The 14,319-nt window shown below is 49.2% G+C and overlaps 1 protein-coding gene across 3 annotated transcripts in view; it reads right to left on the bottom strand.

Annotated features, from left to right (window-relative positions):
- The window catches only part of kalrnb (kalirin RhoGEF kinase b), a 52,102-nt gene that overhangs the window by 28,114 nt on the left and 9,669 nt on the right, over positions 1 to 14,319 (bottom strand). For 2 of the 3 annotated variants that reach the window (XM_081710531.1, XM_035524729.2), the window contains exons 5-15: positions 13,412 to 13,912; positions 10,584 to 10,706; positions 9,875 to 10,066; positions 8,712 to 8,843; positions 7,791 to 8,021; positions 6,666 to 6,788; positions 6,318 to 6,509; positions 5,330 to 5,499; positions 5,011 to 5,185; positions 4,314 to 4,509; positions 2,513 to 2,679 (exon numbers count right to left, since the gene is read on the bottom strand). In XM_081710531.1, the coding sequence (XP_081566657.1) occupies positions 2,513 to 2,679; positions 4,314 to 4,509; positions 5,011 to 5,185; positions 5,330 to 5,499; positions 6,318 to 6,509; positions 6,666 to 6,788; positions 7,791 to 8,021; positions 8,712 to 8,843; positions 9,875 to 10,066; positions 10,584 to 10,706; positions 13,412 to 13,912 (2,202 nt within the window). Of the gene's footprint in view, positions 1 to 2,512; positions 2,680 to 4,313; positions 4,510 to 5,010; positions 5,186 to 5,329; positions 5,500 to 6,317; positions 6,510 to 6,665; positions 6,789 to 7,790; positions 8,022 to 8,711; positions 8,844 to 9,874; positions 10,067 to 10,583; positions 10,707 to 13,411; positions 13,913 to 14,319 lie in introns of those variants that run through there. The other variant, XM_081710532.1, reaches the window with a different exon arrangement.

The raw sequence follows: 14,319 nt of genomic DNA, 5'->3' as shown, positions 1-14,319 counted from the left end.
TAGCCAAACCCAAGTGCTTACGTCCAGCTCGGCCGTCCTCCACCCTCACTAGAATCACCCGCTGATGCTAATGCTAATGCTAACCAGATCGCTTGACCTGCAGGACAGATTTGAGATCCTCGCCAGGGCAGCGAAACGAACACGGAAAGGGCATCAATGGTCAACGGCAGGAAATGTCAGAAATATCAGTCGAACACCACAGTCTTCTGAGTTAAATGAAAAGCTGCCCACGGTACTGGCGGATAACAGCGCATGTCAGCAAGAATGACATGAGAGAGTAGGAGTCTGAGTTATTAACAAGGGGCTTTAATAACCTTCACCACAATTAGCAAGCTCAGAGTTGAAACATTTATCAGTGGCCCTCGTGATAAATATATTTGCCTGCGTGGTGAGCAAATATATTCTCATGGCTACTTGGACTATACGCTTGGCTACAGAAAGGCTGTAGGTCAAAGAGCCTGAACTTTATTGACAACTTTAACCTGTTTTGGGGGGAAAGAGAATTTTTTAGGCGAGATGGACTGCACACAAACAAGAAAGGTGCCAAACTCTGACACAACTTAACTTTCTCACTGTGCAATTTATCCACCCCCATTAGTGGCGACGCATTGGCACAAACACTCGAGAACTCCCTGGTATCAGTGGATTTTCCGGCTCCAGAGCCGCAGCATCTGACCACGCTGTGGGCTTTCCCCATCAAAATCAGCCCGGTTCCTGCTCCGCTCTCATCTACAGCCTCTCAACTTCCACATCTCCACTTCCACTTGCACACTGAGAATCCCGAGGACAATGATGCCAAGGCTCTCTGTGCCATATTGGACTTTTTTCGGGTTCGTCTCAGAACGGGGCAGGCGCTGTTATGATCATGGCAGCCTCCGTTATGGCTATAGCTTTGTCAGATCGTGACTCTGTGTTCTATGATAAATGTGCCTAACTAGAACGTAAGGCCAGACACGTCGGTTTTAAGAAGAGGCTTACATGACGGCACAACTGCACTTTTCATGAGCAAAATTGTGCACCGCAGCATACAAGCCATTTGGGTCCGTCGACGCTCTGCTGGACAGCGTCAGCTCAAAAACCCGTTATGGGCAAGACTGCACCAGTTAAAGCCGGAACCGTTTCATGCCCACAGAAAGCACCGTGGAGAAATGCACACATTCAAAAGACGGCGTGTGGGAGGCTGAATGCAGGTGCTGAAACACCTGATTCACAGAGAAATTAACAAATGTACAAACTTTATACACCCATGAGCCTTCAACCTGTCCATCGTCATGTTAAACTATCATGCAAATATCCCGGTTTAGTGCTATTAGCAATTAATTTTAATCAGTACAGTGAGCTACCTTTATCTGTTTCACTCCATAACTAAACTAAGATATCCTTATTTGGCCAGGCTTTGGGCTCAGGTTAAACACATCCTGTAGCACTTTGAACTTTTAAGCACTAGAGTGTATTTTTAATTTTTTTAATTCTTTATTTATTCTTAATGTGATCTTTATATGTATAATTTGCATATACATATTATACTTTAGCTCTATAATCTTTCAGTTTTATTTTTTTAATTAATTTTAGTTCATTTAAACTTTATTTTAATAAAGTTTTAATTTATAACATTTTATTTTTACATTTTGACAGTGACCTTCCCGAGGTGATGGCTCTCAGGATGTGATAAGCTTTATTCTTCTTTTTTATGTGAAGCACTTTGAATTGCTGCTCTGTCTGAAAAGTGCTATACAGATAAACTTGCCTTACATTTCCATGCTGTGTAATTGTGTACTGTATTTTTTGTTTCTGTTGTAGTTTTTGTAGCTTTTTGTGTTTACATGCCTCTAATTTTTGTAACGTTGGACCCTGCCCCCATATGAGCCTTTTCACTGTTATACACAGTAAAATTAAAAGTAAATAAATTATTATATCAGGATTTTTAATTAAATGCATGACCAAACAACCAAGCACACACAAACACACACATGAACTGATTTGTTATTCTCTCAGCCAAGACAAGACAGTTTGTATCTGAGCTTGATAAAACAAGTGAATATTCCACAGCTTTTCATTGGTGTTGACCGTGTAGCCTCTATTTAGTCTTCCTGGCTAATACTAACTTTCTAAATTCGTAATTCCCAAATTCCTACTAATTCCTAGCTAGTTCTTTGTGAACTGATTGGATTATGTGCTATGTAGGACTGCAAACTGCAGCCCTGCAGTATATGTGTGTGTGTGTGTGTGTGTGTGTGTGTGTGTGTGTGTGTGTGTATGTGTATGTGTGTGTATGAGCTGCCAAGGAACAAAACCGTCAGCTGGCATTTACACTCAGAGTTAATGGCACCAGTTAGCGCCTCAGACAGCACTGAGTTTCAAACACTTCCAGCTTTGCTATAAAACATTAAAATGGAAACTAATCTATCAGCAAAACAGACCAGGTGTGAAATGAGGTGGATTTTGCAGTGTGATCCATTAATGGTGAAACAAACAAACAAACAAACACATACACACACACACACACACACACCTGTTTGACCTCAGCCTGTAGATGGCGCAGCTGTAAACATTGCTCCAGGCGCTTGTGTGTGTGTTCGGCACTCAGCTCCAGCTCATGTTGTTTCTCGTGCAGAAATTCCAGCAGCTCCTGGACCTGAGCAGCCAGATCCAGGTCCTTCTCTCCACTGAGATCCATACCTACAGCACACACACACACACACACACACACACACACACACAATTAGAGATCTAGAGGTTAGATTTAAGGGGCGCAGGGCCGAGAGCAGCAGGATGAAGGAAGCGCTGCTCAGCGTCTCGCCTGGCTGGCCAGCCTACTCGCTTCTCTCTGAGAGATCATTATGGGATGTGAGGGGGATGGAAAGAGAACACGGCACCCAGGTGAGGTCTCGTGCTGAGGTGAGGTTTGCTCACCACAAAGTTACCCAGCTATCCAGCAGAGCAGTACATGCACGCATGCACGCACACACACAAATGCGTGCTTATGCATACACGTGTGCTTTGCATGTGATTTGTGTGTGTAAAATGTGGGTCATATGCAGTATGCGTGGGAACTGATGTGCTGATTATGTTTGAGCAATGTGTGTTTATGTGTATGCGTGTGTTTGTGTGTGTGTGTCTACTGAGGCTGTAAAGGGCATTTTAACCCATCTCCCCTAACCCTCAATTCAACCCACTCATCCCCCATAGTTACCTGCCCATAGGCAATGGGATGCAGTCTCCATGGCAACCCCACACTAGGTGATGGGATGTGGTTCTCATGGGAACATGATATTTGTGTGATGGGGTGGCCTCTGCAATAGCCAGTGCATCCTCACAGCTACCCAAATGTGAGCAATGGAGCATGTCCATGGCAACCCGGTGGTGACAATTGAGAGACTTGTTGTCATGGCAACCTTGGTATAGAGAACGTAAGGGGAGGGGGTGGTTTCCTTAGCAACCTCACCACTGCACTCACAGTGTGTGTGATAGAGAAATAATTTTTTCAAAAAATGTTCTACTTCCATTTCTCTCTCTCTCTCTCTCTCTCTCTCTCTTTTTGTCCTCTCGCCCACCACCTTGGACTCTCTCTGTCTCTCTCCCACTCTCTCGGCATCTCTCTCTCCATCTCTCCCACTCTCTTGCCGTCCCTCTCCGACTCCGCCCCCACTTCTCTCCCGTCTCTTCCAACGTGCCCATGGCTCCCAGCGGGACGGTGAGGCTACCTGCTCCTCCTGCATGACCACGGGAGCCCTGAACCAGCGCCTCCCAGCGCCCCTCTTCAACACACTTAATTACAGACCCTGGCTCCTCCTGGCCCGTCCACCAACTGACTCAGGTGCGAGAGGCCCCAGCGGAGCCTGAGACGTGCCGCCGCACCGACTGCCATCAAAAAGGACAGCGCCTAGCAACTAGATGACGAGGGAGTCTCGTCCAACTGCACCGAGCTGCTTCAAAGCCCAGGGCGAAGCAGTCTGTACCGCGTTCTGGCCGATTGTTGACGCGTATTGTTTCTGAAAGATGTGGAACACTTCCAAGAAGATCACAACTTTGGGAGAGGACGTTGGAATCTCGCACGTTACTGCTCACACTCAGAACTGAAAGGCCAAAGCTGAACCAGGGTTCCTCTGAGGGCGCAGACGGGAATCCCGATAAACTTCCACGCAACCTCACTCCCGATCCACTGACCTCGTATTCCACCGACCTCGCAGTATCCTGGAACCTTTGGTACTTCCTGCTGCGCATCAGCACAGCTCTGATTGGCTGATTGCATTTACTGCTTGAACCAATCAGGTGTGTTACGTTAGCATGACAAAGAGTCATGCCCGACTCACCTGAGGCCTGCACCTCCATGATGTACTGGTGCAGGTCCTGACCCTGCTGGATGACCTCGTAGGTCATGTTGTTCATGGCCAGCTTGCGCTCAGTGTGCCGGTGGAGCCTCTGCTCAGCCAGCGCTAGATCCTCAGTGTTGAAGTCTGACGCTTGCCTCAACAAGTCCTGCTTCCAAGCGTCAAGCTCACCTGTTACCTACGGTGCAGCAGACAAGACAGCCACACACACACACAAACATACATACATACGTACAGAGAAAATATTTCCAGCCTCTGTAAATGTATACAAATAGGGGCAAACCTATGTGTGCGCACACACATACACACACACACACACAAATGCTCCAGGGTCCTCTATAGTCACATCCATCAGCAACGCATACACAATGTACTCAAAAAATAAACAAACATTGTTCATACTGAAACAAACATACCAGTTCATACTAGCAAACACATCTGTTCAAATACGGCTATGCTGGATAAGCACTTTAGGTCCAAACATCCAAACAGAAAACACACACACAAAACCCATCTTTCACCATCAGCCCACCATTCACACATTCGCACACACACACACACACACACACACACACACACACACACACACACACACACACACACAAACCCAAAACCTATCTTTCACCATCAGCCCACCACACATACACACACACACACACGCACGCACGCGTGTGCCTACCTCCAGGGCGTACTGCTCGAAGATGCGCAGCTGCAGGAAGATGTCCAGTTTAATCCTGCGTTCGTGGAACAGTTCTTCCATATGAGCCTGGGTCTCATCCAGCTGCTGCAGAACACTCTCAATATGGGCCACAGAGCTGGCATGGGGCAGCCTGTTACTGGCCAATGCAGAGTCCCTGTACACACACACACACACACACACACACACACACACAAACACACACACACTGATTAACAGGTCCTCCTTGTGTTTCTACTATTTTAGCACTTAAACACTAGTCACAGCATGAAACTGTTGGGCCGCGTGCAGCTCGTCTCACCGGAGGTGCTGGATGAGTTCCTCGCCCTCCTTGACCACGTTGAGCGTGGCGTCCAGCGTGCTGCTCTGCTGCTGCTGGAACTGCCTGATGAGCTCCTGCACGGCATCCACCGACTCCGAGCATACGGCCTCCACCAGGCCCTTCTGGAGCTCCTCCATCCATGACCACAGCTACACCCACATAGCGGAAGGAGGAATGATACAGACAGACACATATATATGCACCCATGCACGTGCACACACGCACGCACACACATGCACACACACGCATCGGTGCATACACACACACAGGCGTGCACACACACAGTGATCATCAGACAAATTTACAATTGTGAAACATGTAAAGGAGACATGGGAGGACATGTTGGCAGGGGATTACATATCACTGCCTAAGATTACACATCACTTCTTGAGATTACACATCACTGCTCATATTACACAACACTGCCTGAGATTACCCATCACTCCCTGAGATTACACATCACTGTTTGAGATCATGCATCACTGCTCATATTATACAACACTGCCTGAGATTACACATCACTGCTCAGATTACACAACACTGCCTGAGATTACCCATCACTGTTTGAGATCATGCATCACTGCTCATATTACACAACACTGCCTGAGATTACACATCACTGCTCAGATTACACATCACTGCTCATATTACACAACATTGCCTGAGATTACACATCACTACCTGAGATTACACATCACTGCTCAGATTACACATCTCTGCCTGAGATTACAAATCACTGCTCATATTATACATCACTGCCTGAGATTACACATCACTGCCTAAGAGATCGCAAGAAAAATGTCTCAGTCAAGAGAAATTAATTGGAAAAGACACAAGGACTCTTCAGTATAGTAAAATTCTTGAGCTGTTCTGAATTTATAAATGCACTGAATGGGGGGGTTACATGTGTGTGTGCATGCATGAGTACGCGTGCGTGTGTGTTGTATATGTGTGTGGGTTTCCTTACCTCTTTGGTGTGTGTATGGAAGGACACAGAAAGATCCAACAGTAGTTTTCTTTGCTCCACTCTCCTTACAAACTCTTGAACTCTGACCTCCAGGTGATGAGCTGCAGCGTAGATCTCTTCCGGGTCACACTCCCCAGTCTGAGCCAACTGCTCTGCTGCCTCTAATAGCTTGTCGGCATTAGTGTATGTGTTCTACAGCGACGGAGAAAGAGAGAGAGCAAACAGTGCTTGGTGGTGATATTGCGCTACATAATTGCATTACATTTGACCAGTAGTCATCAAGCATCCATAAACTCTTGGCTGCTTCTGATTATACACACACACACACACACACGCACACACACACACCTGCGCCACCTCCTGGAAGTCATCGTGTCGTTTCTGTAGAGCTCTTGCCCGATGCACTGACTTTCCCACTCCAGTGTGTTTACTAAGAAATGCCTCTCCATGGTTCTGAATCCAGTCCAGCACCTGGCCACATACACATGTACGCGCACACACGCATGCACGTGTGAGCACACACACACGCACACACAAGCATGTGGTTAAGAACGCACAAGTGGGTAACAATTGAAACATAGAATCAGCAGCCTAATCCTACATCTAAATTTCCACTTTCAGATCTCACCGCATTCAGGTTTCTGAATGCGAATGAGCCACAACGCAGAACACACACTCACATCTCATACAAAAGAACTAAATCCGATCTGAATTAACACACGAACAGAAGGCCGAAATGTCCCCTTTTCACGCCACTTAGAACCGCACATTTGAAACGCTCCTTTGCACAGCTTCTCAGCACTGCTCACTTAACTAATGTCAGTATCCAAGCCAGCACTCTGTGCTTCTGCAGCCGTGTGTTTGTTTGTTTGTTTGTTTGTTTGTTTTTTACATGCAGTGGACATCGGTGAACGGCCCGTTCTGATTCAGGTTGGGTCAGGCGGCTCTGAAGTGCTCAGGGAGACGCCGAGGAGCCCCTGGAAGGAAGGCGTTAGCAGCGTAATCACAGTCCTCGCCGGGTTGACTGGAGTCCAACATAAGAGCCCCCCGCTCCCCCTCCTCTCCGGGGGCTGCACAGGGAACAGATCCGCCCAGGACTGTGACTCACACGGCCTTTCTTTCACTTTCTCCTGCAATCTCACTGAGTCACGGTCAGGCACGCGTGCACACGCCACACAAATGCTCAAATGCATGTATGTAAATACACACACACACACACATATGCACACAGGCAATGTTGACAAGACATGGTATAGAAATGCTGTTAAAGCTGTTGTGTGTGGGCATATACGTGTGTGTAGGGAGGTGTATAAATGTGTATTAAATGTGTGCATGTATATGCGTATGCAGGTGTATGCATGCTTGGTTCGTTCCGGATGCTCGTGTCCACGTGGATGTGTGCGCGTCTGTGTGTGTATACATGTTTCTGTCTGCGCATGTATGTGTGTGTGCATACAGCGTGCATCAACACACCTGCTGTACGTCCTGCTGGAATACACACAGCTGCAGTCGCTGATGTAGGCGGAGCTTGCGGTGCTGTAGCAGACCCTCCATGTGGCGGTACTGGTGCACCACCTCGTGTACCACGTCCAGTACCCCGCGCACGGCCGGGGCGTAGTCTGTGCCCGCCGTCACTGAGCCCGTATCAGGCGCAGGCTGCGGTCTCTGCAGCACATCCAGCAGGGTCTTCCCCTTCTGACTGACCTGCAGACAGACAGCAATGCCCCAGGACTCGGACCCAGGACTCGGACCCAGGACTCGGACCCAGGACTCGGACCCAGGACTCGGACCCAGGACCCTGGTTAGAGAACTCAGATATAGAACTTAGATATAGAACTCAGATACTGGACTCAGACGCAAGACTCAGATACAGGACTAGTAAAAACAACAGTGCTCTCCCTAAACACACAGAACCACATGAGCATCAACTCCTACACGCTGAAATTCTTGCGCAGCACTACAAACAATCTCAGCTGCTCAGGCAGTTCTGGGTGTTTAAGAAGAGCACATCGTTCCTCTTCTCTCTTCTAACTACAAAGCTTTGGGTGTCACGCACGGGGGCGCTCCCCAGAGGTGAAGGCATTGTGATGGAGAACGTCACTTAGCGGGGTTATATGGTCTGGCTGCCATGCCAGGGAGCTGGCTCTCTGCTCCGGTGGTCAGAGATCATGTTTATCTCCTGTCAGCCCTGGGTTTGGGTCCCGGGTACGGTGGCTCCCTTCAGCACATGACAGAGTTTAAAGAGGGCGGCAGTGTCTCCTTCTCCAAGATCCAAGCATGGCTGTTGGCCTCGCTAATTAAATCCATTAGTGAAACCTTCTAGATGTGCGTGTTAGTGTTGTTTTTGTGTAGTTTTTTTTGCAGGGTGCACCAGAGGGCAGCACAACCTCTCACCTCAGTGTACGCTGTGGTCACCTGCTCGTAGAGGTTCTGGTGGCTGTGAATGGCCAGCTCCAGCTCCTGCATCGCCGTCGGCAACCCACCCTCGCTGCATGTCTTCACCCAGCCCTCGACGCCTGACAGGAACTAACACATAGGAGAAGAAATTGAGGCAAACAGCTAAGGGGGGTGTAATTCTGTGGCACGCACGCTCCCTAGCGCTTGCACATGTTGGTGTAAATAGAGCCTGAACTGATCTAGGGTCAGTTTTTACATTTTCCGTTATAATGTAGGTGGAGCCTGAATTTGTGAAACAGCACCTGGAGCTGTAGGAAGATAATACTATGCAGGAACAGATTTTGACACAGGGTGGGGCCAAATTTAGAATAGATTTACATAAAATATTTACATGGTCTGTGTGAAAACGTAGGATAATTCTGGGTAGAAATTGATAACTGTTCTCATTAAAGAGAACCAAAGGGAGACATAACCAGACAGCAGTAAAGTGACTCAAACAAACTTTGGACATAAATCAAGGAGACCAAATGAGTCTGGTTAGCACAGAGAGACTACAAGCCACACCAAAAGCACTTGAGTTCCTCGAATATGGTCAAAAGAAGGTAGGTTTACCATAGAAGCCTAATTTTTCAAGCTGTCTAATTTGATTTTGGCTCCTAGATGAGATAAATATCTAAATTAAGTAATTGCCATTTCAACATTAGACACGTCAACATTTCAGGAAAAAAACACAATTGGAAAGGTGGTGAAAACTTCCTGTAACTGTTAGTTCTGTTTTGATGTCGTACACAGCTGTAAACAGAGGGCCGTGAAAGAAGACAGCTTGTCCCTCCAGCTCAGAAAGATGGACTAGTGTTTGTGAATAAACTACATGCCGCCTTGACAAAGCCGGCTATTAAAGCCATTAAAGTCTACAGAATAAAGGACTTCGATCATAAACCGTAAGGTAGATCAGTCCCGAAGGCAACGCAAGTGGCCATTAGACAAACAGCAAGCAGAGGCTTAATGAGCGTAGCTTTAAACCGTGGGGGGGGGGGATATGTGCAGAAATGTTGCTGGAAAAACAACAACGAGGCAGCGATAGCAATACACAGGGAGAGAGCAGAAGGTTGGATTCATCAGGCCGGCGTAAAACGGCGAGAATCAAAAGCACATGTCACCTGCTCAGCTTTGTGGTGGAAGGCAGAGGACATGGCCAGGATAGCGCTGCGCTCCTCCAGCGCCGAGGCCAGGCTCTTCCAGTCCTCGTGCAGCCGAGCCGACACCTCCTGGATGTGCTCAGCCGCGTAGTGACCCGTCTCGCTCAACCGTGCTGCCACCGACATGATCCGCGTGATGTTCACGTAGGCGTTCTGCCCAGGAGGACGGGAAACACGGGAGCGTGCTTGTGCATTTTTCCAAAACGCCCAGTAATGTTAACAATAAAAAGAATGCCAACCTCACTAGACCTTCCAATGGTCTTGTAATAAAATGTTTTTTTTATGAATACCTCAACCAAGCCTTGAAAGTATATAGTAGTTATATGGTTTGTTTGCAGTGCTGAAGAGATAAGACATGATCATTGTATGACAAAGCTAGCTCAAATCAACTCAAATCAAATCTAGTTATCCTTAACTCCTCAAACCAGTGTAGCTATGGCAGTAACTCTTAACATTTGCAGATGCTCAGCTGTGTAAAAAAGCAAATAATGATCCACAACCTTCTTACAAATGATCCAATGAAGACAAAATATGTTTAAAAATGATTTCTTTTTTAATGTAGACTTAAAAAAACAAAACAAAGCACAGCGACGAAGAGATTTTACTCACTGCAAAGTCATTAGGTGCGCTAAACATGAAGAAGGCGTGAAGGCACTCCTTCAGAGCCTACCATAGAGTTCATGGCGAAGTGGTCGTGCTGCGTCTGCAGGTCCGTAGCATGCTGGTAGCTCACTCCGATCTCTGTGTGAGTCTGTAGGAAGAGCTCTTTATTGTGCCCTATCCATTCGAACATCTACCGGGGGGCGGGAGGGAAAAAGATAGAAGAAGAGAAACAGTTGAGGACACGAACGGCACAAACAGTTAGCTGAGTCTCAAGTGTTTCCTGTTATGAGCAGACATGTACATGTAGTGATAAATGGCCCTCACAGACCATAGATTACTATACCCATCCAATCAGAACACGAGCCCCTGCCTAAATATTTACTAGAGTGCAGAAATATTTGCTCAACAGTAGATACAAGGCAAAAAGTACTTTAGTTTGTTGTAGTCTGAATATAAACCTTAAAACTCTCTCCTGCTGTCTCTCTCTCTCTCTCTCCCACTCTCTCTTTGACTGTCTATCCCTCGTTTTCTAACTCTAAATCTCCGTTGCCCTGTGTCTGTCTAGTTCCTAGCCTCGTCTCAGTGTTTCTACACTCTTTTTCTCAGTCTTGTTTCTTTTTCCTTTCTCTTGCTTCTAGTCTTTCATCCCTCTTTCTCTTTGGCACCACCTGTCATACCCTGGTTTCACTCTCTCTCTCTCTCTCTCTCTCTCTCTCTCTCTCTCTCTCTCTCTCTCTCTCTCTCTCTCTCTCTCTCTCTCTCTCTCTCTCTCTCTCTCTCTCTCTCTCTCTCTCTCTCTCAGCAAGCCCGGGTGTCGGTGGTATTCTGGCACTATTGGAGCACAGATGGACGGTGCCAGCAGGGCTGGGGAGCTCAGCCTGGGCCTAAACGGGACAGTAGGTGGAAACATTATTACAACACTACACACACACCTCCACATCACCACACTACACACACACCTCCACATCACCACACTACAGACACACCTTCACATCACCACACTACACACACACCTCCACATCACCACACTACACACACACCTCCACATCACCACTGCACACACACACCTACACACCACCACACTACACACACATCTGCACATCACCACCACAGTGCACATCTTACTGCTTTGTCGTTTTGAACTCACCCCAACCCCAGATCCTTAGCTAAACACTTCACTGTTTTCCCTAACGCACAATTATTGTTTAACTTTATTATTATTGTTTAACTAATATTAAATTATGTTATATTAACCCAGATACTCCCCAGTAGGTCTTGTGCTGTATTATGCAACATTACATCAGTTTACATACAGGAACACAGACACTTTATATTATGCACTTTTTAAATGATTGTTCTAAATTGTTGTGTCCTTTTGTCATTTAATGATTTTAGATGACTGGTCTTGTTTATATGTTGTTATTTACTGTTGTTTGTGTTTTAATGTTAAATATGGCTCTTTGTGTGCAAGACAAATTCCCCTCGGGGAAATAAAGATCTCAGTCAATCATCAAGCCTTCATTACCATAAGTCTGATGCAGTGTCAGTTACATCACCATGATCTCATCACTGCCTTGCAACTAACTGCCCATCTCTAACCTTCTTTACACGTATCCCTCTCTCCGTCACTTCTCCTTTTAATCTCATCATCCCTCCTTCTCTCTACTCCTTTCAGTGCTTCTACCGATCTCCCTTCATCCCCCCCACCCCCCACCTTCTCCCCCACCCCACCCCACTCCCACCTTCTCCACCCCACCCCACCCCCAGCCCCCACCTTCTCCCTCCACCCCATCCCCACCCCCACCTTCTCACCCCACCCCACCCCCATCCCCACCTTCTCACCCCACCCCACCCCCAGCCCCACCTTCTCCCTCCACCCCATCCCCACCCCCACCTTCTCCCCCCACCCCACCCCCAGCCCCACCTTCTCCCCCCACCCCACCCCCAGCCCCCACCTTCTCACCCCACCCCACCCCATCCCCACCTTCTCACCCCACCCCACCCCCATCCCTACCCCCAGCCCCCACCTTCTCACCCCACCCCACCCCACTCCCACCTTCTCCCTCCACCCCATCCCCACCCCCACCTTCTCCCCCCACCCCACCCCCATCCCCACCTTCTCCCTCCACCCCACCCCCAGCCCCCACCTTCTCACCCCACCCCACCCCCATCCCCACCTTCTCCCTCCACCCCATCCCCAGCCCCATCCCCACCTTCTCACCCCACCCCACCCCCATCCCCACCTTCTCACCCCACCCCACCCCCAGCCCCCACCTTCTCCCTGCACCCCATCCCCACCCCCACCTTCTCACCCCACCCCACCCCCATCCCCACCTTCTCCCTCCACCCCACCCCCAGCCCCCACCTTCTCCCTCCACCCCATCCCCAGCCCCATCCCCACCTTCTCCCTCCACCCCATCCCCACCCCCACCTTCTCCCCCCACCCCATCCCCACCCCCATCCCCACCTTCTCCCTCCACCCCATCCCCACCCCCACCTTCTCCCCCCACCCCATCCCCACCCCCAGCCCCACCTTCTCACCCCACCCCACCCCCATCCCCACCTTCTCCCCCCACCCCACCCCCATCCCCACCTTCTCCCCCACCCCACCCCACTCCCACCTTCTCCACCCCACCCCACCCCCAGCCCCCACCTTCTCCCTCCACCCCATCCCCACCCCCACCTTCTCACCCCACCCCACCCCCATCCCCACCTTCTCACCCCACCCCACCCCCAGCCCCACCTTCTCCCTCCACCCCATCCCCACCCCCACCTTCTCCCCCCACCCCACCCCCATCCCCACCTTCTCACCCCACCCCACCCCCAGCCCCCACCTTCTCCCCCCACCCCACCCCCAGCCCCACCTTCTCACCCCACCCCACCCCCAGCCCCCACCTTCTCCGCATCCTGTTCGTACAGGCGCAGCTGGAAGCACTGGTCCAGCTGCTGCTTTCGTTCGTGCCAGGACTGCAGCAGGTGCTGCCGCGTGGCCTGAAGCTTGTCCAGCAGGGCGGCGACTCTGGGCACCAGGCTCTGGAAGTCGGGCCCCCCCGACAGCCTCCCGTTGCCACTGTCCCGGATCTTCTGTAGCAGTCTCTGGCCCTCGCAGTCCAGCTCATCCACCGGCGCCTTCGTCACGGTCTTCCTCAGCCGTGCGTGCTCCTCCAGCAGCCGTCGCGCCTCCTCCGAGTCGGCGGCCATCTCCTGCCGCGAGAGTGCCTCCTGTAGTTCCTCCAGGCGGGAGAGGAGGTGAAGAGCGCCGCCTGTGAACTCCTCCAGGGAGACGCGCAGCTCCGTCCACTCCACGTGGTCGTACTCCAGCGTTCCCTCCAGGTCGGCCGTCAGCTGAGACGGGTCCACGAGTTTGGTCAGGCCCTCCACCGACACCATGCTGGTCTGAGGCGCATACCAACAATCGAGCTTCATTAAACACGCGAAAACGTACCAACGTGCCACAACGTACCACACGGCCCAAAGTTTTAACAGGAACAGAAAACATAATCCACTGCTTTAATGAGCATATTTCTGTGGAGTTATTAAAAATATCTGTATATGCTTACATTTTTTAAGATTATTATTGTATTATTCTTTTATTGTATTATTCTTTTCATGAAACAAGCAAATATTTTGCAAAATGTTGTAACCTTTATCAACATAGACAGTATAGACAAGGAATCTAAGAAAGGTACAAGTTTATTAGATTCCAAAATTGATATACCTTGGACCAGGTATAAATATTATCTCACGAAAACGTCCCCACATTATGGGCGTGATATCAAGAAGGTTTTCCGCCCATACACATT

The sequence above is a fragment of the Electrophorus electricus genome, chromosome 3 (assembly GCF_041902795.1).
Source record: "Electrophorus electricus isolate QZ-2024a chromosome 3, ASM4190279v1, whole genome shotgun sequence".
In the NCBI taxonomy this organism is placed as follows: domain Eukaryota; kingdom Metazoa; phylum Chordata; class Actinopteri; order Gymnotiformes; family Gymnotidae; genus Electrophorus; species Electrophorus electricus.
Note: the sequence above shows the minus strand (reverse complement) of the source record. Positions and strands in the feature narration are given on the sequence as shown.